General features: G+C 43.3%; 1 protein-coding gene across 1 annotated transcript in view; it reads right to left on the bottom strand.

Moving 5' to 3' along the window:
* KIAA0355 (KIAA0355 ortholog) overlaps nucleotides 1–18,805 on the bottom strand; it is a 31,357-nt gene extending 12,552 nt beyond the window's left edge. Inside the window, exons 1-7 of the mRNA XM_005428464.3 lie at nucleotides 17,470–18,805; nucleotides 9,713–9,919; nucleotides 7,294–7,434; nucleotides 6,918–7,013; nucleotides 6,632–6,793; nucleotides 5,499–5,657; nucleotides 996–1,093 (exon numbers count right to left, since the gene is read on the bottom strand). Coding sequence (XP_005428521.1) covers nucleotides 996–1,093; nucleotides 5,499–5,657; nucleotides 6,632–6,793; nucleotides 6,918–7,013; nucleotides 7,294–7,434; nucleotides 9,713–9,919; nucleotides 17,470–17,958 — 1,352 coding nt within the window. The 5' untranslated portion in view covers nucleotides 17,959–18,805. The remainder of the gene's footprint in view (nucleotides 1–995; nucleotides 1,094–5,498; nucleotides 5,658–6,631; nucleotides 6,794–6,917; nucleotides 7,014–7,293; nucleotides 7,435–9,712; nucleotides 9,920–17,469) is intronic.
* Between the last annotated feature and the right edge of the window lie 6,741 nt (nucleotides 18,806–25,546).

Raw genomic sequence — 25,546 nt, 5'->3', positions numbered from 1 at the left:
CCGCGGGGGGAGGCCGCGCCCCGGGGGGGGAGCCACGGGCAGCGGGGACATCCCGGAGCTCCGGGACACGGACAGACAGACGGACAGACACACACACTCACAGACACACACACACACTCACAGACACTCTCCTTCCTTCTTCCCCTCCCCTCCCCCGGGACACTCCTTCCTTCCTTTCCCCGGGATACAGCACCAGGTCATACACCATACATGCATGGATACATACATTCCTTCCTTTCCTCCCTTCCCCGGGGACACAGCACGGGGACACTCCTTCCTTCCTTTCCCTGCCAACAGCACCAGGACATACACCATAAATGCATACATACATTCCTTCCTTTGCTTCCTCTCCTGCCCTGGGACACAGCACCGGGCTCTCCTCCCCCGGCCGTGCCAGCAGCACCATTAGGAACAGGCAGCCTCTGTAAGGAGTCCAGTGAATCAAATGTGTTGCACTGAAACTCCTAACAGTGCCTCCTTCCCAGACAGAGACAAGAGCTGCCATTGCCTCCTGCTCCCACTGCTCTGAACGGGAGAAATCCTCCCAAGCTGCAATCAACCATTCTTTACTAGGCAGACACCTGAACTGGCAGGGACAGCATCTCCTGGAGCCCTGAGGTCCATGGCTCACACCAGCACCCAAAGAACAGCCCAGTGAAGAAAGAGCAAAGGCTCTCACATGAACTCAGCCAATTCTTGGCCTTCCTGAGCTCCAGCTGGGACCTGCCAGGGTGGAGCATAACACAAGTGGCTAGTAGATTGTTGTTTTGGAAACCTTCTGTTTTATCATCAAGCTTTTACATTTCCTACAAGTCTCAGTGCCCCAGCACTGCCCCTCTTGCCTTGCCTCCTACAGAGGAGCCTGTCAGGAATGGAGGTGTTCAACAGTCCAGACACAGGAACTTAAGGAAGCTGTGCCATAATTGTGCACGTTCTCTCTTCTATTTGTAACAATTTTCCCCAGTCACAATCTGCAATACAGGATTTTTATTTACCACGTTGATGGAACTTGCACCACAATTCTTGATCCTTCTAAACTTATCTGAGGAGCATAGGCTTCTTTATTTTCAATCTGTGCCGTGTCCACAACCACCTAGCAAATAAAATAAAAGGGAAAACAATTTAAGAATTAGTTATTTTATTACCCCTGTAAATGCTAATAATCTCCCCTCCCCTACCTACAGGTACAAAAAAACCCCCATGAAACTCATGGAATCATTGTAAATTTACTTCTATTTTAATATAAAATCAGTTTACTACAGAAACTCGTATTTCAAGGACTTAGTTCTTCTCAGTTCCATCCTGTAGTAATGCATCACTATGTTGTTACCAGCTGCTCCACCTCCCTGCTGGTAGCCCTCAGTTCTCAGTATTTTTGAGAAGTTCAGCACAGTTACGACTTCAGGAGCTTCCAAACACGTACTCAGCAAAATGTTTTAAATAATTTCACTGTAGTGCATGGTATGATATGGACAAGTAATATCCAGCCAGAAGCCCTTCAAAATTCCTAACACAACTTCCCCTTTTGAGGTTATAAAATTCCACACCAACATTTTTCTATTCTACCTAATGAAACTGTTACCATTATTAATTCCTGATTAAATAAAGAGAAGAAAAGTGACTGTTCAGTTTGTTGGACTCTGAGCCACCTGTAAGATGTCATGAAGACACATGAAGAGGAAAGTCTTGAAGACCAACCCTGTGTCGTGAACCTTTCTTTTTAGGCAATGGAAAAGGAATGGATTCCCTTCAGCTGCACTTAGCCTTTAATTCAGTGATAGTAAGTTCCATATTTGGTTCATGCTTTCTGTTGTTGTCCAGGCTGTGTGGGTTGGCCTTTTTGATCATTTCCATAATTTCCTATTTTGGTCATGCTGAAACAGCAGCTTTTTGGCAGCAGTCAGCAGTTGTTGCTTCAGTGACTGGTACAGCAGATCAGCTGTACCATTTCTCCTGGAAATGCAAAGAGTCCCCTGGTATAACTCGGCCTCAAGGGACATTACTGACTTTGCTGCCATCACCTAACCTACACTGGGCCTGCTTCTAACTGGGTGTCTGTTACTGGGTATGAAAAAATGTGAAACAAAATGCTGGGTTTCTTCTCTCTCACTTTAACAAAACCATCAAATCACACTTGAATATAATTATTTCCCAGCTTTCAAATATTTTCATATAAGGCCTTTTCCTTCAGTTGACTCTAAGCCTTTGCCCAGGTTTATTCCATTTTAAACATGCCTAAGCATGGTGACAAAATGCCACACCATCATCCACCCCTTAAAATACCTCTTATTTTGTAACAGGACAATTCCAGTAGTCTTTTCTTGGCGTTTGTATATTTTAATTTTATTTAATTTGGTAATCTGCAATTCAGCCCTATTGCAGGGTAATTTATAACTGTGATAACAGTTAATAACTGTTAACAGATCACTCACTCCTCATAACTGTGGTAAGGAGAAATGAACTCAGGAGTGATTGTTCTCAACTCCCAAGAAAAATACAGTCTGCACCTCAGACCTGAGGTCAGGTAAAACTCTGATTTGTGCAGGCCTGTGTCAGGTTCTGGCTGTGGTGCATGGTTGGTGCTCATGGTCCAGGCTTTGTTGGGGTGCTCCTCCCCCAGGACAAAGCTTTGTTTCTTCCCTCTGCAAAAACTTCACATTTCTCAACATCTGTCAGAGTCAGGACATCTGGGATTTAAACTTTGCCAGGGGATTTAGTGCTCCTGCAATGCATGTTGCTGTTTGCTATGTCTACCAGCACAAAAAAAAAAAATTATCTGTTAACCTCTTTGCATGAGGCCAATTGGAAGTTTTATTTCTGCTCATCCTCTGAATTCAGCTATTTGAATGTACATGATTTTTATTCAAACATGCAGATTTCATCAGCTGACCCCAATCTCAAAATGCAATTCTTATTATATACATGCTAAGGTAGGAACTGAAAATCAGCACTTCAAATTATTGATGTTAAAAAACTACAGCCCAAAATAACCAAGCAAACTAAGTCACAACTCATTGTGCTTTCCACACTTAATGAGTCACTTCTTAAAAGGCACAAGGGCACAAGATAGGTTAAAAGCAGTGAGGCTGCCAAGTAATGTTTTCTCCAACTGGGCATTTAAGATACAGATGCACAGAATTCTGAATGAATGCAGAGCCCAGGATCTGAAAGCAGCACACCAAAGCCTACATAATACTGTGCCACGACTCATTTATCTGCCTTCTTCACAAAATAAACTTCAAATAAACACATCTTCCCTCCCTGCCTGGTGGTGCTTAGAGAACAGCTTCCTGTACCTCAGACATCCATTGTTCTTGTTTTACAGGTGCTTCCTCTCTCCCTTCCACCCAAAGAACTCTTTAAAGACCCAAAGTACAATTTCTTGTCACTGCATGAAGCTACACACAAGCAGAACTGGATGTTGTAAAAAAAAGATGGCACATAGTTTATACAGAAAAACCTCAACCCTCATCCCCTTCTGAACCGTAACAAATCCAAGTGAGAATGAAGGAGAGCAGGCTTGCAGGTCCTCTGGCATGTGCACAGCTCATTATGTGTCTTTGAAGAGAGAAGCCTGCTACTTTCAGAACCTGATGTTCATGCAAAAATCTCTGGAGACATTCAGGATTCAACACAAGTGAAACTCCACAGCTCAGCACTGCCATTTGGGAGAATGTGTAAGCAAGTTTTATGGTGACACTCTCCAAAAGTGATGACAAACCTGAAGAATGTCAGTGCTCCAATTAGCAGCAGGTCTAACTCGTTCTGTCTAGACTGAGGGACACCAGATTTCCAAATTCCTGAGTCCAAATGTGCCACTCCTGAAACCCCCCCCGGGCAGGACTTGGGTGTGCACAGCACTGAAACCCCCTGGAAAGGAAATGGTGGAAGGTGCAGCATCCTCCCAGGCTCTGCTCCTCCAGACACTCAGGAGCCACAGCTGCTCACACACAGCACTCCCAAGGGCTGCTGAGAATCTCCTTCCTCCTTGGCCTCATTTCCTCTACCTCACTGCTGATCCCAGCCTCCCACCCCCAACTGTGGCAGCTGAAGGCACAATCCCATTTAACCCTATCCTTTTTCCAGTCCTCCTTCTATTTATTAGTATTTAATACACATTTTCTTTCAAAACATCTAAGTAGAAATTTGATAAATCTTGTTATTCCACAGTTTCTCTGTCCCTGCAAAAACACCGCTTCTAATGGCTCCTGTAAAACTTCTCAGCCCTCTCCTGCCTTCAGCCCCTGTGTCTCAGTGAAGGAAGGACTGACAGCAGGGGCACTGCTGGCCTGACACTGAGGGTCTGCACCTTTGATTTTATCAATTATGTACCACCATTACATGAACAGTTTGATGAATTCCAGAACAATTTCAACCTACTTCTCTCACAGGTATTTACTACTAAGGGACCATCTGATATCTAGTATCAAAGGGATGCTAAAGTAGAAATATCTAGCAAATTCATAACTTCCAATTGATCATTCAACATTACTGGATAACCTTTTAACAGTGCTAAAGGCACATGGTTTAATTTGCTAGGATGGAAGGTCTAGGTCACCTAACCAGCTGTGTGATTTGTCTCAAAAACAGACTTAAAAACATGCAGCTATTTGGGTCCTTTAATCACAAATTAATGACAAAGCCCTCATGGTCCCCCATCACCTTGAACAAGGAACCAGCAATGAACCAGCAAGAAGCATTAACTCACTGTAGGTTAAAGACAATTCAAAGAATACTTGACAAAACTATCACAGGCTACAGTTTGCCTTTGTCCTTGCATTTCCTTCCTGTGTTGAAGTTGCAGCCTTTTCCTCTCACAGTAGTCCAAAAATCCTACAAGTCATGCACCAACACTTCACCAAGTGCAGAGACTGCAGTCATTAGTCATGGGAGCACAAATGCATTTTCTTATCAGAGTATGTTCCAAGCACCTATTTTCATCAGCTGCTTAGATACTGTAAATTCCACTGGTTTTCTTCCCCTCAAGAACACAGCAGGGACTTAACTCTCCTGTCCTCTGTTGGAGATGTCAGGTAGCATTACCTGGGGCAGAGACCTGCTGGTTTATGCTGGCCAGGAAACTCAGCTTCCAGTCAAAGCAGAGAGGAAATGAAAAAATGGAAAGTTTTGAAGCCAAATTGAGAGGGGGTAGACGTGTCTTTGGGTCTGTTTAGTTTTTTTTTAACGTGGTCATCTATAGATTTGAAAGCATTTCTATTTGTCTATGAAGCAGAAGTTTCATTTCTTGTGTTCTCTCTTGAAATGGAGACCAGGAAGCACTTTGTGCATTCTTCTGTTCCTGTCAAACAGGGACACCACCTAGAGAGCCCCATTTTGCAGGGACACACTTTGCTCAGAAATCAAGTTAAGTGCAGCACTAAAAACAGAACAGCACAGAGCAAGACACTGCAAATTAATTCCTAAACTCCCAAACACCTCGCTTCCCCTCAGGGTGTTTACACAACCTCTGTTTTCCTGAGAGCACTGGCATCACCTACCAGTCCAGCCTGGCCAAACAAGAGCTGCACAGCAGTTTTGCAGGCTCCTCTCCACGTGGAAGGGCAGACCTGGTTCAGCACTTCAGTCACGGGGGAGTCGTCCCGGGGGGTGAGTCCATTGTGGCATCCAGCTTCCTTGATCAACTGCAGCATTGTGTGCTGCAACAAGAATAAACACTCTGTCCTAGCCAGCACACCATCCACACATGGCACCAGCGAGGCTTCCAGATGGATTTCTCATTGTTCTACATGCTTGTCAAACTGCTATAATGTCTGCAACCTCTCGGCAGTCTTATATAACTGGGGGAGTTCCATTGCAGAACAGAAATGTGGAAGATTGTCTCTGCTCTTTGGAACACAACACTGCTCCAAAATCATAAACAGTATTTCTGCTTATATTCCTGCAAACCAGTTTAATCAAAACTACAAAAAGCACTGCAAAGACAACAGAAAAGCACCATTTTGAGCACTAATTATTTCTTATTAGATTATTTCTTATTAGAGAATTTCTTAATATAACTTTTCAGAAGCAAGGAACTGGGTTTATCTAAAAAAAAGTCAAAGTGCTGATTCAAATTGCCCAAATTACTTCTGAATGGACACAATTTCCATTTGTTTATACTGAAAATACAATTAACTTCTCCATAATTTAAAAATCTTTTTTAAAAATGGATTCCAGTTTGTAGGATGACATCAAAAGGAGTTCTGTTACAAAGTATTTTTTTCAAGTACCTCGCTTAGTGCCAGGCTGGCTGACTTGTGCACCTAAGAAGATGAAGGCTCTGATATGCATCACTGGCTGGGGACTCTGTAAGGGCTCATTTTCCTCTGCATTTCTTCATAGCTAACATGTCTCTTTTCAAAAAGTTCCAAGAAGCTTCATTGCATCCTAGATCTCTATGTCTGTTATGCCTGTGCTTCTCTCATATTTGACCAAAATTGCTCAGGTGGTCAAAATGTTATCACAAACAGGTGTAGCCCTACAATGTTATCAACATCCTGTTTCCACAGGAAGCCAGGCTGGAAAAAAAGCTCTCTTAAACACAGGTTTGGCATGGAACTTCTATTACTGTTGTTCTCTACATTTTAATGAATTCTACTCTTTATTTGTGTGGTTAATTAGGAGTTATTACCGTTTTCAGCTTCAGGTTTTCTGCTGCAGACTCATTGAAGGAGATTCCTTTCAGAAAATGGGATCCAATCTGGACAGGGACAGTGGGCAGCTCACACTGAATGGGCTGAGGTGGAGTTTGTCTCCTTCCTGTTTGCTGAGCTTCAGCTTCACTGCAACAGCCCTGCAGGGCAGAACAGATCCAACAGAAGAAATGAACACAGCAGAAAATCCTAACACAGACCCAAATGTTTGTGTATTTTCCAAGGTGAGGAGGGATGAAAGAGAGCAGGTTTAGCAGATCCTACCTGCAGACTTGCTTCAATTGCTTTTGGGTTCAAGTGGAAGCCAGCCTTCATTGCATATTCACAGTGACCCAAGCTCTCCAGAGCCACCTTGTAAGCCTGCCATGAAACAGAAAGTTGAGATAGCAGAGGTGTGTCAGCAAGGAAGGAAGCACACAGTCAGTGTCTGGGCACAGCCAGGGACTGGGACAAGGATTCACCCCACTCAGTTCTATGGCATACACACATTTATCATGCCAGACTCCAAAGCTGCAGTTCCCAAACACCTCTGAGCTGCCTGTGGTACACAATTCTGCAGGAGCACACTCCTCCCCTATTGCACTCCTTGACCCACCGACTGCACTACATGCACATGAAAGCAGCAGACTTGAAAAACCACCTGCAAAGCACTGTCAATTTTCATGTTTAGCTCTTTGAGCTGATGTTCAGGGATGGCCACAGTCTGTGAGCAGAAAAGCTGCTGAACTTCAATTCCTGCCAAGCATCCATCACAGCCTCTTTCTCGCAGTCGAGATGTGGCCTGCAATGCAAAATAAAAACCCAGGGTGAGGAGGGTCAGCATTAAACCAGGTCAGGCTTAATTACATTTCAAAAAAGAACAAAAAAGCCCACAGACTTTAAAATCTTCTACAGGAGATGAGAAGCAGCACCTGGGGGAAAGGACCTGGAGGAGACTTGATTATAACTTACTCAACTCCTACTGCCACTGTGGAAGCAGAACTGATGTAACCTGTACAGCACAGGGGTGCTGCAAGCACTTGGGCTCTGCATTGTTTCTGTTCCTATTTCAGCTCCCTGTCAGGACCAGGATCCTGTTCCACAGCCCACACCATGGCTGTGCTTCCCTGAGGACAGACTTGTAACTCCAACACAAACAGAAAATATGTTACAGCATGTGTACAAGCACTCCTGTGTTCACAGGATGACACATTTCATAAAGTTATAGGTGATTACTGTGGTGCAATTTGAGAAGTGCCACACAATGCTAAAATCCACTTAGCACAGCAAGAAAATAGCTTTGTGTAGTATCAATTTTAAAAAGAAGAAATAAGCCAAATATCTACTTTTAGCTGTAAAATCCTACATCATTGAGCAGGGTAAAGCAAATAGATGTGGGTTATTTTCCAGTCTCGCTGTAAAGCAGGATGTCCAAACTGGGGGCTTCTGGTACCACAGCCAATGGACAGACAGAATTACTGCATTTCCCAAAGTAAACCTGAAGGAGCAAAACCAGTTTTGAACTACTGACAAAGTATCACCTTGAACTTCACTCTGGAGCAGCAGTGTTCTCCTGCTAGAGAGGCTGATTTTATAGGAAAACAGTGGATTGCCTTCCACTCCAAAGGAAAAAATTGGCAAAGATTTCAGTATTTCACATCCCCCTTCTATCAAAATTATTTATATTAGTCTATCTAATTATGAGAGAGATATTTTATTTATTTAGACACCACATATTTTTCTTATGCTATCCTGATACCCTACACAAATACTCCAAATCAGTCATTTCAGTCAATCAAAAATTGAGAAGTTTCTTCTATTGTTATTTTGGAACTATGGAGAATCTGTATTTCATCTCTCTCCTCCCCATGTATGTTTAATACAGGATTTGATTAGTACAAAACTATTTTGAAATACAGGTTTTGTATTTCTGCAAAACAGAAATAGGTGAAGTGGGATGCTCCAAAGGTAAAAAATAAAGCTAAGGCCCTTGATTCTGTGAAGCCAAGTTTAATTTTAACCACAGTTTAAATGAATTTGATAGCAATTGCAGGGCATTTCTAGAAACTGCAGTAGTTTTAAGAAGCTAAGTATATTACACATAAAATTAATTACTTTTATGCCAAAGAAGTACAGCTATACCAGGATTAGACCTGTTACAATTATCTGCAATATACCTAAAGCACTCCCAAATCCCTATTTTATCCAGTGAAATAAATTTATGCTGCAGTAAAAATCACAAATAATCCCTCTGCATCCATGTAATTTATTTGCTTTCCTGTACCTTGCAGATGTTAGTGATAAATGGAGACCTTGACAAGATTTCTGCTCAGGATGAGTAACAAACCATGTGGGCCAAATGAGACTGCACAAGCACATGCTCCAAGTCATCTGGATTTAGGGAAAACACACACTCTGTGTCTGAGTCCATTCTGTCTATCAGTCTCCAGGCTTTAACAGTGCCAGGGACAGCAGAAAACCTCATAAAACTGGATGTCTTTATAAAAAGCACTGGTTTGGGCTGGCAAAGTAAGGATTCCACAGAGGACAGGTGTTTGTGAAAGCACAAGTCCAGAGAGTGGCACATTTAAGTAGCATGGGTCACATCCCAACAATGGATGGATCAAGCAACATCAAGATTAACAGCATGAAGACAGAAGTGTTAAAAATTACCACGAAGATTTTAAAGTATAGAATAGAATTTGGGCTCAAACATTGAGAGAAATAAGACATTATCTACATTATTTTTCATCAAGATTTTGCTCTGTTTTCACAAAGACTTGTTGAGGTTTTTATTTTTCATTCCCTCTGTCTGCCCTATTTGATAATAACAAAAATCTGCTTGCACTGTGTGTGTGCTCCTTGTGTACAACCCTGTCACAAAGAAAACTTTACACAGGGCAAAGACAGTGCAGTGATCACATGAGTAAAATGAGTTTTAGTGTCTGAAACCAACTGTGCCACGTTCCCCCTCCAAAGGCAGCATGTCTTTAAAATCAGGTATTTTTTCCTTTGTTAGGACACCCAGGCTGACTTTAGGTTTCACTAAATGCACTGTGCTTACAGCAAGCCCTCCATACCTCTGCTGCTCCTCTCCAGGATCTTATTGCATCTTCCAGCTCATTTGTGGGGCTGATATTTGAGGCTCCAGTGCCACTAATGTTCTTCCTCTCCTGAGCTACAGCTTCAGCAAAGCAGGAGTGAGCCACTGGCTGGACTTTCTGCAGAGCCTGGGACAGGAACTGGAAGTGGACCTGCATCACTGTCAAGAAACACCGCCCAAGTACCTGTGGGAGACAAACAAACTGCTTCAAGCACACAGAAGAGCTCAGGGAAGTTTCCCTTCTTCCTTTCTGTTTGGTGTTTGGGGTAAGGAACTATGTTAACCCTGATTTTTAAAATTAAAATAATATTTTAGATCATAAGAAAGGTATGATATTTAACCATTTACTTAAAATAATAAGTGAGCATTAGTTTCTATGAACGAAGAGGACACCAGAATAATTCTGAGTCATTTTTAGTTCTGTACTCAAGTTCTGACTACTTGAGGAATGAAAAGCTTGCTCAGTTCCTTGGCAAAATCAGCACAAAAATGGGAATAGCATATTATCACAAGGACCAAGTCAACACCAAAATCCACCTGCACAAAGGCCTGGCTGAATTTCTGATAAAAACCCAAAACAGCAACAACAAAACAAGAATCATTTTAAAATGTTAACACAAAATGTAGGAGCTGCCCAGCAGCTCAGCCCCCAGGCAGAGTGGTGAAGGGCAGGCAGGGGCAGCAGCAGCCCTTGGCCCCATAACCCACAGAGGGTGCCCAGAGGTGAAATGTCCAAGAGGCACAGAGTGACAGAACTGTCTGTGGGACACTGCAGTGTCACTGCCACGCTCCCAGGAGGGCAGGGCAGGGAGCAGAAGGTGCCACCCCCATCCCCGTGCCTGTGCCCAGGGTCACTCGGCCACCTCGGGCACCACCAGCACAGGACTTGGGGCAAGAACAGCAGTGCCAGCACCCAGGGACACCCAGGGACACCCAGGGGACACCCAGGGGACACCCAGGGACGCCCAGGGGACACCCAGGGGACACCCAGGGGACACCCAGGGGACACCCAGGGGACACCCTGCAGAGCCAGGGCTCCAGCAGGAACTGCTCCATCTGCCCCAGGCCATGCTCCCTGGGCAAGGAAAAGCTGACAAGCATAGAACTAGGGAGCTGCAGAGAAAGGAGGATTCTCCACAGCACTGTAAAAATGATTTTTACTTTTCAAAGTGTTATTTTTACTTTTATTTTTACTAAATTTTACTTTTATTTTTACTAAAAATAACTCTTCAAAGTTATTTTTACTTTTCAAAGCTATTCAAAGTGTTTCTTTTATGCAGTTTATCACACAAAGCCTTTAAAATGTGTTATTTGACTTTGATTTATTAAAAAAAAAGACTCCACTTGAATTCCATTTTAGGAATAATTCATAAAATGCACAGATAATGTACAAAGCCATCGTGCCTTGGAGCCATTAAATCATCTGCCTTATTTTCAACTACATTCTTCTGGAATAAAACTGTTCAGACCCAATGTGTTTTCCTGGCAGGACTCTCCAGTCACAGCACCAGTTACATGCATTTATTATCTCCTTCAGCAGAACCAGTGGTGGCAATGCTTGTTTCCACTGCATCCAGACTCCTTTTGACATTCCATTCTGGTTCAATCACTTCCCTTCTTTGTACAAGGCAGAAAATTAAACATTTTTGGTACTTTGACTAACCTCTGAAAGTGGAGCTTGCCTTATTAAAAAAAACAATGAGCAAATGATAAAATAAAGAAAACTCCAACTTTCCTGGGTATGAGATTAGAAAGATTTATAAGAAAAGTGCAGGAAGAGGCAACTGGTGATCTGAATTATTTCTGTGTAGGAAGAATGCAGTTCTCAGGGGAAGATGAAACTAGCACTCATCAGGAATTTCAAGCTGATTAAATTTCAAAGAATATTTAAGGTACAAAGGTTGAAGCTTCCCCAGCCTGGGAATAATGCTCAAAATAAACAAATTATTTAGGTTTTAAGGGGCAGCACACAACATTCCTACTTATAACTTTCAATGTTAAACAGTGAAGATAACTAGTAACATCTGCTTTACTGAACTGTTATTTTGTTTGAAAAAAATCCATTTCAGCCTTCCTCCAGAATGGACAAGGATGGTTTAAACTGCTTCACTACCAAAGTGGTGGAGGAGTTTTGTTTGAAAAAAATCCATTTCAGCCTTCTTCCAGAATGGGTAAGGATGGTTTAAACTGCATCACCATCAAAGCTGTGGAGGAGTTTTGCACTGTTAAACGTTCCCTTTGGATGGATGGTAGATGCCAAATTCATTTTAAAGCTTTAAAGAGCTCACTTGGTTGGATTTTCTGCCAAAGAGCCCCAGCTTTGCCTTATCCACCCTGCCCCACCAGGGCTGGGCAGTGACCCCTGTGAGAGCAGACAGGGAACCTCTGCACACCCTAACCAGCATCAGCACATGGATGCAGCTTTCCACAGCTACAGACACCACCAGGGCTTCTTCAGGTTTATTTGCCCCACCTTCCCATGCAGGAGTGTGTGACTGTCCTCCTTCAGAGCAGAACAAACCCTCCAAACTGTGCAGGAAACCAAGCTGAACTGGAATCACCTCAGGTGTCAAGCACTGAGATTTCCTTGGAGTGGTGATCTTCCCTTCCTTTCTTACATTCATTTCTATTGCATCATGAGGTCTTCAGCTTCCAAACTTTTTGTCCCACAGGGCTCAGCTCCACCACCTTGGCTTCCCTGACCTGAGTCAGGCAGGACAGCTTTGGTCAGCTTTTGTCCCAGCAGAGCCTTACCTGCAGGAATCTCTCTCCTCCTGCAGCTGGAAGCAATGGGATTTTTGGTTCCCTACCAACGGGAGCACCAGCTGAGATGAGGTGTTATGTTGCTCTGTCCCACTTGATTCTCCTAACAGGGGCACACAGTCAACTTTGGAATATTGCACTGGACAAAGTGCACACAAAATTGCCACTTTTATTGCAAACAATAAAATGCCATACAAATTGTTTGGCAAGAAAATCTTGTACAACAGATTCCTTACAAGAGAATACTACCAGTAATAAAGCAGCAAATAGCAGGTGTCAGTCCCCCACACTTGATACAAACACTGGCTTGCAGTTCTCCAAGTGCCACTTTATGCAGTAAAACTTTCTTCTTTTTTTCCCCTTTTTTGGCTATTTCCTTAAACAAGAATGCTCAAAAAGCCAAACACCACAGCAGAATTATTCAGTGTTTCCCCTAAATGTCATTGGCAGCACAGCCTGGCTGCCACTGAACTGGTGTGCCCCACTATGAGCCAACAACCTTCCTGTACACGATCAGAAGGGGCAGAATATTATTCATTATTACTACAGAATATTATTCATTTTTACAGAATATGGTTCATTTTTACTACCCAGCAGTTCCAAAGAGTGATCTCATGAACAGAACACCTCCAAGGGAAGGCTCAGTCCTGCCCATGGGCTGGAATCACCTGCAGACTGAACCAGCTTCCAGCAGAAGCTGCAAGACTTGGGAAGCCCAACAGACTCATTTCTCCCAGCAGTGACCCTAAAATCCACTCATGATGATCTGATCTTGACAGCTACTGAAGTGGTCACTATCATTAGCAGAAAAACAATTAATTGTGAAGCATTTTAAAAATAAAAAGCAGCAATTAAAATATAAGACAAAATATTTTTTTGCTACCAACACTTCCTCAACACAAAAGAGTCTGGAGCCAATCCCTGAAAATCCCAGGAAAGAATAATTTTAAAAATGGTTCAATTTGGCTTTACAATGTTTGCTAAGGAAAGCCTACATTTAATATTTACTCCGACATTCTTGTCTCACAAGATTCTTGTTCAAAAAATCTTAGGCTATTTTATACACATAAAAGCAAAAAATTGTCTGCATTTAACACAAAACAGAGCAGCCAAGAATATACCTGGTGTCCATCCATGCTTCCCTTTTGTACAGGAAGGCAATGGGGACATTCCCCTCATTACTACCACTTCTAAGAGAATACACAAGCCCTGTGTAACTAAAAGTAATCCTTTATATTTTGCAGTACTGAGGCTTCTGCAAAACTTCACAAGAGATGGGGAAATACACTTACTTTTACCAGCTTTTCTCCTCCCTATGGATTTGCTTTAATGCTTTTATTAATAGAAGCAGAAACTCACTGCATTCCCCCAGCTGACAAACAGATATGGAAAACACCCTCTCATTTACCCTGATTTCCAAGCTGTTCCTCACCCAAGGCACAGAATACCCAAGAATTCAAAGGTGTTTGAAAGGGGAAGAGAAAAAGAAGAAAATAAAACCCAGCATTTGCATTTCTGAAATTAAGAAACCTTGGGAAACTCCATCTGCCACCACACTTTGATCAAGACAAGTCACCTTCTTACACAGCCTAGCAGACAGTTCTGAACTAGCAAGCTTTGTTCTAAGTAACAATAAATAAATAAATTAAAACCTTTATCCCGGTGCTATAGTCCAGGGTGCACAGGGTTTCCAGTCCAAATTCAAGTCAGTTTTGTTCACCAAAACTTTAGTTCTCTTGATATTGCCCTCCCTGGGCAGTAGATAAAGACTTGGGGCACCTGAGGAAAGCCACAGCTCTGCCTGATTCCCAAAACCAAACTGCTCTGCTTGGAATTCTCATTCCTCCCAAAAACTGCAGCCTGTGTTAAGCCAGGTTTAGGAAAACTACATTTTCCTTAGCTGGGCTCACACACAGCCTCATTCTCAGGTCCTTCTCATGAATTTGGGGTTGTGCCCAGTGCACCCTGAATTCCAGCTCACCTCCCCTGCTCCTGTGACTCCATCCCTCACACCAGAGCCTCGCTGAGGCTCCTGCTGAGGAGCTGCCCCCTCGGGGCTTTCACCGCCTCCCAGTTCTCTCTCAGAGCTGTGAGCTCTCAGACACCCACAGAGAAGCTGACAAAGCAAATTCAGATACACCTGTACTCCTCTCCTGGTATTTTCCAGGGGAATAATTCCACTGCCTCCCACTCTTCCCCCATCACTTCCCTGTTCAGTAAACTCTGATGAAGTCAGACAAGCCCTTGATGTTTTTCTGCTTACATTGTGAATTTTTTAATCCTGCTGGCAGTTTTATGAAATGTTAACTTCTCTATCCACCAGGGGGAAAAAAGCAAACCACTTTTTAAATTGAAATTTCAGCATCAACAGCTGAGTTTTCAAATCCCAGAAAGGCACAGTGGGAGAGGATCTCACCAGGTCACCCTTCTGTCCCTAGCAAGGAGAAACTTCACCTAGGTCAGTTTTGCCAGAGGCAGGTTTAACCTGTTCTGTCAGCTCTGCTCCCTACCCTTTGCAGAAATCCACATCAGTGCTCCACTAACATTACAAAGGATTTCCACAGCATCTAATGTGCATCTTTCCCTCTGAAATTTAAGTTCCTTGCTCCACCTTACATGGACATGAAGAACAGGCATGTTCTGGCAGCTTCTCACATACCTGAGTAATTGTGATTTTCCTTCTCAGCCTCCTCTTCTGCACAGACCATCTTTTCAATTTGTCCTCCAGGTCCTATTTCCTGCATGTCTGACCACTCTTGCTCCATTCCTTTGGCTCCCTGTTTCTCCAGCAGTGCTGTGCACCTGCACTGCTGTGTTTAAGGCCATAATAACCAGTGAAGAGTTCAGTTCACGGCTCTTGCAGGTCAGGGGTGTGTTAAATACATGGTAAATGTCTCTTTGCACAACAGCAGCAGCAGTGATTTATTATTTCCAACTGCACAACACTGACTCTTCCCCAACACATGACTCCCACGAGCCCTAGGTCTGCTCTCCAGAACTGCTGCCCACTGGGCTCCACTCCTGAGGCTGAAAATGTCCATTTAAATATTGCAACATTCATCTTTCCCCTCTGAATTCCATCCCAACTGCAAAATTGGCCAAGATCTCCCAGCATGTTTGTATCCTGTGCTTTCACATCACCTACAAACAAATGTATTCCTGTACTGGCCTCTGCCAAGGTCCATTCCAACAGTGAGCAGCTGCTGCTCCCTGGGCACAACCACCCAACCCCTGTGCTGCAGAATTCACTCATCCACAGTCCTGAGTGACCCCCAGAACAACCACAGGAGTCACTGTCAAATCCCTACACTCTGCTGCTGCTTAAGCCAAAGCAAAGCACAACACTGATCTCATTATACAGAAGCGCCCATAAATCTCACATATTGACTTTTTTCACAGCCACGTGCAAGATGCAGTTTTAATTAAGAAAAGACAGCAGAAAAGCGTGATGAGAAGTGCTGGGGCAGCCCAAGAGGTGCAGCAGGAAGGCCCAGGAGCAGCTGTTCTGCTCGCACCAGGGAGCACTGCAGGGCAGAGCCCAGAACAGGGGTTAGGCCTGGCCAGGTAAAGCTGGGAGCTAAGGAAGTTTCTGTGCCTTTAGGCTGGCAGGATGGCACCCACCTGGCACAAACACTGCTCTGCTCCTCAGCTCCCTGCTGAGCAAACCCTCCCTGGGCACAGCCAGCAGCACCTCTGCCTGCCCATGTGACAAAAGCAGCTCTACTGATGGCTCCAATTCTTGGAAGGACAGCATTTCCAAGCCCACAAAAACCCCTAGAAGGCATCTAGTGCTTCATTATGTTTTTGGTTTTTTTAATTCAGAAAGTCTTTCAGCACATCTATTATAAAGATCCACTAATTACATAAACACACTCTTTTTTTATATACATTGCTATAGCTTTGAAGAGTGATGTTATTGGATTGTCTTTAAAAATACCAGCCTACAGAAGACATTTATAGCACCTATATAGGCCATCTTCCTTCATCCTATATCAAGTACACAACACTGAGAACTGTAGTACACAACTGCAGGCAGAGCTGACTGACAAACTGCACCCTCCCTAAGGACTCCAGCTGAAGTGGTGCAGTTAGAGAAAGCAGAAAATGCCTGACAGGCACAAACAGTCACTCTGACAAAGCCACCTGAAACCTGAATCAAAACCAAGAGAACTTCAAGTAGGTTTTCCATTCAGGATATAGTTCTGAAGGAATAACTCTGCAGATTGCTGCTGAGTGAAGAAATATGTCAAAACACAAGGAGCTGCTTAAAACTGCAGGGATTTATCTGTGACTATCACTTGGCACTGCCTGCTAGGCAACACATTTACTGGAGGAGAAATACCCAGACCTTCCCAGGCAGGCACAGCAGGAAGCTGGGGATCCTCTCTGAATCCTGACCCTTGGGTGCTCACTGCCAGCATATGAACATTGCAGCAAAGTCGTGACAAATTTTTACAGCACTAATATCTCACACAGTGTGTTATTTTCCTCTCACAACAGCTCAAAAAGACAAAAATGTTCTAAAGAGTGATAAAATCACTCTTTAGTGAATGAATGTGCAGTTTTATTGAAACACTGATGACAATGTGCTACTCCCATGTGCTCAGGTTTCTCCTTGGTATTACCCATTCCAAGGGAAGTGTAGGCTGATTCAGAATATGATGGCATAACATTTTTAGAAACATTAGCTAACGTAAACTAGAAAATGGTTTAAAACCTCTGTCTAGTTGGTTCTTCTACAGAAATACCTATTAAATACCTAATTTAACATAGGTGGAGGTCAGATCTCACAAATTACTTAGTACTTTCTCAGTATGCAAGAAATGAAGAGTTCTTTTCCAACCAGCATTACCCACAAATACACAGCAAGGTGGAGAAACATTTGATGTAGAAGGGATTTTGAAGAGAAATCCAGTTAAGAAAGCATGATACAAATTCATGTGCCAAACAACATCCTCCAAGGTAACCTACCTCAATGTCTTGTAGGCTGAACTCTTTTTGATCTTTGAAGTTCGCAGCTCCTGCACTCAGTTCCATCAGCATTTTTGCTATTTCTGGTTTTATTGCTGCTGTGAGTCGACTGGCCGCTTCCATGACATGTTCCTGCACGTCTTTCAGTTGCATAGCTGCCTTGGAGTAGTGCGAGTTCCTGAACACGCCGCTGAAAAGGTCCGTGAGGAAAGTGCTCGTTCGGCAGAAGACGTTGAGCGCATCCAGGTACTTGGAGATTCCCTGCTGGATGTCAGCGATGGGAGTGGTGTGGGAGGCGGGGTGGGAGCAGCTGCCAGCAGCAGCTGGGGACACCAGGGGGGTGCTGGGGGACGCCAGCGGGGCGCTCAGGGTCCTGCCCAGCTCGGGCATTTGGTACTGCTGGTGTTGCTGCACCTTCTGCTTGGACCCGCCAAGCAAGAAGCGCCGCTTGTAGTCCATTTTGCTTTCTTGTGCACTGCAGCAATACATAAGTGAGTGCTTGTCCAGAGAGTTCTCCAATTAACAATCACTTGTCAAATTCCTTCCTCGGGTATCTATGTACAGTAACAGCGCAGGACTGTGTACATAGGTTTCACAAAAGGCATTTCAGAAAGGCAAGCGTCTGTATAATCTGTATCAGCAGTGGGAACGGCAGCACATCTGCTGACTCCGTGTTTTCAACGTTGGGTGCAGCCCCGCTGCAGTTATAAACTGTACTCAAAAAGCAAGCCCAAGTGTCTCAGCACTGCTCTGTCCCTTGTGTGGTATCCCCTCCGCAGGCAGAAAAGCCAATTGGAGCAGAGAAGTGATCGCCTAGGAGTTCTTCAGGAGAGCAACATTGTCCCTTGCTGTTGCATCTACAAAAGTTAATTTTGTCAATGCAAGTAATAGTTTTAGAAGCAATACCTTAATACCATTCTCCCATTAGTAGTATCAGGAAAAGTGGAGCAAACCACCGATCAACAGCGATTATAAAAGCAGTGCAGAGGCTCTTTCCTTGAAAAAGCAAATCCTTATGTCAGCAGATCAAATATCTTCAAATGTCTTGACAGATCCAGTCTGCCAACTCAGTTTACTTGTAGTGTCTCTTCTTAATATTGGAGGGGGAAAAAGAAATCTGGACTGTTTACAGAAGACTTTGCAAGTATAAGCTATTAAAAACTAGAGTGTTTGTTATTGCAAGCCTTCCTCCCCTTTCCGTGTTTGTTGAGGTAGTTGTTTCCGTTGTAACTTTAACAAGTGGTGCTTCCAGACTGCGTTTGCCCTCAATTGCAGACTCAGAACAAAAATGCACAAATGTATTTGTAAGGCCTCTAGGTCATTTCCTGTGAAGGGGAAAAAAAAAAAGTTATACATCAGAGAACAATGAGAAGGTTTGAAAATTTAACTCCTGCAGCATCCCAGTTCACATTTCTGGGCATACACTGTCAGCAACACCCAAGATCCAAAGGGAGAGAGCTGCACTGAGTTTAAAAAGCTGTGAGAAGCCAGTGTCATCCTGTGGCTAAACTCAACACTGGGATATTTTCTTGTTAATTCTTTCATTGTGGGCTGTCAAACTTAAGAGTCTGCTTAATCCCCAGTGCAAGTCTTGCACAGTTAAGAACAGTGAAAGGTTATTGCTGCAGAGCTCAACGGGAGTTAATCACATTTTCTCATCTCATTCTTTAAAAATAATTTAAAAATGAAATAAATTAAAACCTTTTTCATGAACCATAATTTATTGCAGAACTCTCCCATTCATTTTAATAGTTTACTAAGTGAACAGACACAGGTCCCTAGTTTTTTACTTAGTACAACAACAGACAAATCTGCCTAATCTTACCTGAGATTAGCTGAGAAATACAACATTCATGTCCCATTCCAGTGTGATGGGCAGGCAGCACCTCTCATACACAAGGTGGTACATGAGGCACAACTGCCTAAGAACCTGACTGCTCTAAAAAACACTCTCAGCACACCAAAGTAGGGAGGAAATACAACTTCTGTACTGCCCTGCTCCTACTGGCAAACCCTGGAGCAGCTGGAGAGCCAAGAGCTCCTTAGGGCACCTGCAGAAGGTGAGCAGAGCCTGAGCAGTGGGGCAGGGATGAGATGGAGCACGAGGTGTTCAATACCAGACACTCACACAGTGTCAGGAAACATCAGAAGGATACAACTCCTCCCATCAGTTTGCCCAGTCCTAGCTCCAGTCACACTTCAGGCCACTCTCCCCCTCTCTTACACACACCCCCCTTGATTCTATCAAACAAGGACATCCCTTTCCTTACTGCAGCAATTGCAATGTCCCAGGCACTAGGAAGAATAATCCAGGAACCCTTTCATTTAACAACAAAATGTTCCTTTAGCTATTATATTTGAGCAATGAAATCTGTAGTAATATTGTCAGAATGGTTGGGGAAGAATTTATTTCCATCTATCTGAACACACACAGTATTCATTCATTCATTCATTCCCATTTTGGCACGTATGTAGAATACAAGCATCCCACAGATAAAGAAGGCAAGACACAGCAGGACAAAACATCCAGAGCTGGGTAGTTTCACTCCCAATGAAACAGGACACAAGTTTTTCAGGAAATCATTGCTGCAGACGGTTCTGCTTCAGAGATCTAGAGCAAATATTCCTTCTTATGGCACTTTCTAAAACCTAAAACTCAAAGAAACTCCCATATGCATTTCAGCATCCTTAAAGTACTCCAAGTTGACTACTTCCCTCGCTAACTACTTCTCCCAATATTCACACTGAATGTGTCAAAATGCAAGAAACTCATTAAAACCATAATTTTCTAAGATGTCTTGATGTCACATGCATAGCTGAAAGTAATTTTCTCCTTGTTTTACAAGTTATGGTGTCTTACAGTGGAGAGCATGATTAAATTGGTTTCCTTGATTGCACATAAATGTAGATGGAATAAGGGACTTAGTTAATTTAAATGCAACATGTAAGTAAATTAGTGATTGTTTTTCCTAAGTAGACATGAAATTTCTCATTGCAGAGGAACTGAAGAAATGATCATGAAAGAAAACACTAAGAAGGAAGGGTTTTCAAGCTCCAAGGTATTGATTTAGATGAGATTATCAGAGATGCACCTCAGCTCAGTGATTACACACAGAGCCTTTCAGGATCAAACACACTGAACTCATCATTTGGAACGGTCAGATATTTAGCCATTACATACACCTGCTGCATCCTAAAAGAACATAAATGCAATGAATAGGAAAAAAAAAGGTGGCTTCCTATTTTCTACAGTTATAAACAAAAATGGCAAATCATCGTGTTTTACTTCTAGACAATTTTGTAGTCAAACTTGCAGGTACTCACTCAATTCTTCAGCTTCCCTCGTAATAAAACCTAGACAGAATCTTGAAGAGGACAGCTTGTATCTTCAGCTGATATTTATTCAGAGAGAGGAAAGCTGCACGCCTCAACACCAGACGTGTCTGAATACCATGTCTGAAACTCTATAATGAGCTCTCTGACATGCTACATACAAAATAAACATTCCTCCTTTTGCATCTTTTCCTGAAAAAGTGAAGCACAGAAGGTTCCCACGCTCTCCCTTCCCTTCCCCACTGCTCTTGGTGTGTGCACCAAATGTGAGGGCTCCACCCTGAACTGCAGGGACTTCAGGCCAATCTACCTCTTGCCACCTTAGGGGGGAAAAGTAACCAAGGGTTTCCTTCTAGTGATACAGGAGCAGCATGTTATCACCCAGAATATAACCTTAACCTTACACTTCATTTTGTGGAAAACAGAAATACTCACAGAAACCAAGTGAAGGAATTACCAAAAAAGTTACCATACCACACCAAAAGGTATTTTAGTCCTTCCTTTGTAATCAAAACCAAAACAGTGCTGTTCAGGTACTATCAAACACTTTAATAGAACTAATACATAATTATAATATCATATAATATAATATATAACATAATAATATATAATATAAACCCAGCTCCACTACCCTGCTTGGAAAAGCCCAACATGCTGTTTGCATTCTCACTTCAAGGAGTTAATGCCAGAGCTAAGGAACTGCTACGAGTTTGGACTGTCTGAACTCCCAGAGAATCAGCTTCACAAGCTCCTCTAGAAATGGCCCCATTTGCATAGAGGAAACAGAAATTGCAGGAAAATGAGTGCAAATGCAAATCTGGTTGCTACTTTTTAAAATGTAGCATCCAAATATTTTTGCTTAGATACTTCCCAGAAAAATGCTTTTTCTCCTAGTTCACCAGTCACAAGAGATACAAATAAACAGGGAAGACTTTCAGACAAGTGGATTTGGTACCCCCCAGTTTGTTTTGGACCTGCATGAGGAGTCCAATCCCCCATCTGTCCTGTTTGGGATTACCCTGCTAGAAGAGAAGGCAACTTTTTCCCTGAATCAACACAAGAAATTGAGCAGAGGAAGCAGTGCTTTGAAAAATGTTCTGACCTCAACTTCAACAACTGGCAAAAGTTTGCCTTCAATTGGTGTTCCTCATGGATTCTGTTGTCCTTCCAGAGAATATGCAATAAAACACAGAAGAGTAAGATAGTCCAAAACACCTGAGCCAACTTTTGAATGTAACTTTTCATGCTATTTCATGCTGGTTTTAATTAGATGAGATACAGATTCCAAATCTCAGGATGAACTCAACACCGCACCCACCATTTATGTAAAACAAACTAAACCCAATTAATGTTCAAGAAAAAAGCTAACTCCAAAGGAGACAAGCCAGAGCAGCCAGATTGCTTACCCAGGAACAGCCTGAACAAACAAACCCACGGTGAGGCCAAAAGGCCAGGAAGCTGCCAGAGCCAAGGGCCTCCTGTCAAAAACACACAGAAGTCTCCCTGACATGTAGAGATACAAATGTGGTGCAAATCCAAAAGTCACTCCACAAGGAAAGGTGCCATTCCACCTCCACAGGTTCCTGCCACGAACATGTACATCCCATCCATCACATGGCCAGGCCACCCCATGAACACCTTAAACCAAAGATATTCCACATGGTCCTCAACACCTGCACAGCCAACTGGGAGCAGGAGGGCAAGGGAAACCTGTACACCATGTCCTGAGGAGTGCTCAGTGTCCCTCTGTCCCCAGCACAGCTGGCTCAGGGCTGGAAGAGGGACCAGGGAACAACAATTTGTGCGTGGGCATCCAGCTGCAAAGAGCCTGCTGAGGAAAGCATGGCTGGGAAGGACGTGTGTGACGGTGTTCACAGGGGTCTGAGGAGGAGGGAAGAGATGAGGATCTGACTCCATGTTTCAGAAGGCTTGATTTATTGTTTTATTTTATATATTATATTAAAACGATCCTAAAAGAATAGAAGAAAGGATTTCATCAGAAGGGAAGGAAGGAGGGAAGGAAGGAAGTGGCGGAAGAAAGGAAACTCTTCAGGATCCTCATAAATGATCAGGTTAAAAAGCCAGTCAGGTGTCCCCAACTATTTTTCGGGAGGTATTTTAAGACAGACATCACATTTTTAGCTGGGAGTTGATTTATTTTATACACTCCCAAACTGAAGATGGATTACATCTACAAAACACACCTATTCGAAAATACTAGAAATTGGAATTTGAAATTACCAGAAATTGGAATTGGTCTGGAATTGAATCCCAGACCAGGGATTCAATATAAAAAACAGTTCTAATTTCAGCAGAAAATCTCAACCTGATAAATTAAATTCTGACTTTGACTACAACTTTTCCACTACTCTCATCTATTATTATTAAAATTGCCACAGGAATGGCACCTGTCTAATATATTCAATCCACCCATGAAAAGCAAACACATCAGATGAAATGTGTGTGGGCTTTTAAAATTTGTTTTCATTTTCAAACACTGTTGTGAACACAAAACTTCTCAGCATAATACAAGAGCTGAAACTATGTTTCAAAAATCAACAAGAAGAGCCACCTTCAAGTAATGCTGGCTGGCAGAAAATATGCACCTCTGACATCAACCAAGTTATTCTGCACCTGGGATTTCTTACCAACACATCATAAATACTTAAAGCATGCAAATGCTTTTATAGGGGTTGACAGGTATTGATTATCTTCACTAGCAGGGCAAAGGAGGCTTAGGGCTTTTCCAGACTCACTCCCACAGCTGGCAGGATGCAGGCACAGCACAAGAGCCCCAGCAGCCCAGGAGGACTCTCCTCACCCAACCCCAACTCCTTCTGGGCTGGAGCCACAGATCCAGGATGGAAAACCAACACTGCTTTCCAGGGCTTTCTAATGGGGTGGGCTGCAGCCTCCAGGAGACCCAGGCACCTCCTGGATGGGCTTTTTTGTCACCCAAGTTGTAAAAATTAGAGAAGGATGGAGGAAAGTCAGAAATACACCATTATACCAAAATCGTTTTAGTTCTTGTTAGCTCATGAATTGCTCATTGGGATTCCTTTTTGGCTGCTTGCCCAGAACAGTTGGAGGAAAAAAAACAAACCAAAACAAAAAAGTAGTCAAGTGAGTCCTTAGTGAATTCATGAAGCTCCTGTTGGACACACCCTTCTCCCAGGGTGTCCCTTCTCCCAGGGTGTCCCATTCCCAGGGTGTCCCATTCCCAGGGTGTCCCAGCTCACCAGAGCCCACTCCCAGCTCCCTGGGGGCACAGGGGTGCCACAGCCACCCTGGCAGTGCCTCATGTCCTCCCTGCCCCAGCTGGGGAGCAGAGCTCCCAGGGAGCTCCACAGGGCCTGTGCAGTCAGCACAGGTCAACTAGAATCAAACTCAGCACCTCAAATTTCCAGATTAATTTATTATTTTGGAAGCTGCTCTCGCTTAGCAGTGAAGCAATTACCAACCAAAGCACTGAGATCTGTTAAACCAGCAACCTGGTTTTATTAATTCAAAAGACCAATTTCACTGATGATATATCTACCTAGTATTTACAGACAGTCTCTGAACTAATTTATTATGCTTTTGTCTGGAGTTTTCTTCCCTTCAAAATGACACTCCTTAAAGCAACAACAGTAAATTATTTGTGTTTATTTCTGTCTTCTGCATCTGTACTGAAAAATTCTGTTGGGGTGCATTTCTGTTAGGTCCCCAAAACGACAAGCAAAGACAAAAATATGTCTATGCCCTGCCCCAAAAAAATCCAAATAACCCAACAATTCTGTCATGAAAATCCCTCAGAAACAGAGAGAACTGGAAAAAGCTGAAGAACATCACATCTGGGGAGAAAGGTAAGCACTGAGGGTCCTGCCTGCTCAGCACCACACCACCTCACTTCCTTCAGACAAAAACCCCATAAACCTGGGTAACTACACTCCCTAAAAGATACACATGCAATGTTGCTGTCCCTCAGTCAGATTCAGACTTGGCAGCCCAGGGAACTGCATTTTTCCAAGGCAGAGCCCACAGTCCATCAGGAGACTTCTTGCACTTTGTTTGAAGTAAAACACGTAACACTTGAAATAGCACTGACTCCAGTCTCAGCAATAAGACATGACAGCAAAAGGAAGAGCTGGTGAAAGGAATGTGTTAAATCAGAGCTTCTTTCAGCCTTGTGTGCCTCAGCCAATGTCAAAAATAGATGCCTGTGTCAGATCAGGATCACTGCTTCAACCCTCCCTTGGCAATAGGTGCTTCTGTTACCTACTCTGAAAGCAGGACCAGCTCCCCTTTGGAAAGGGAAAGGAAATAATCTCCATTCTTTTGGGAAACAGCCTAACAAAGCCCCTGCACACAGAAGAGAAATTCCCACACATGACTGTCAGCCAGGGGAGACTCCAGGCTCCATCTCCCAAAAGGGTGCACTCAGCACCACACTCCCCCAGCAGAGCTGGAAAATGAGGAAAACCTCGTGGGACCAGACTGGGAATAAGCATAAGCAGCCCAAATTTCAGTAGAAAAGGCACAGCTCTGCCTCCCAGAACAGCTCAGCTGCAGAATTCTTTGATTCTACAGGACTGCCCAGGAGGAGACACCTGTGCACATGGACAGCCATCCATGGGAAAATAAAAAACTAAAGGAAGGGTTTCAACCCAGGGACAGTCAGCTGACAATTTCTGCAAAATCCTGAGATTAAATTAACATGTTCCTGTAAATGATCTATTTAGGCCACAGATTTCACTTCCTGCTG

Source organism: Geospiza fortis, unplaced genomic scaffold (assembly GCF_000277835.1).
Source record: "Geospiza fortis unplaced genomic scaffold, GeoFor_1.0 scaffold383, whole genome shotgun sequence".
In the NCBI taxonomy this organism is placed as follows: Eukaryota; Metazoa; Chordata; class Aves; order Passeriformes; family Thraupidae; genus Geospiza; species Geospiza fortis.
Note: the sequence above shows the minus strand (reverse complement) of the source record. Positions and strands in the feature narration are given on the sequence as shown.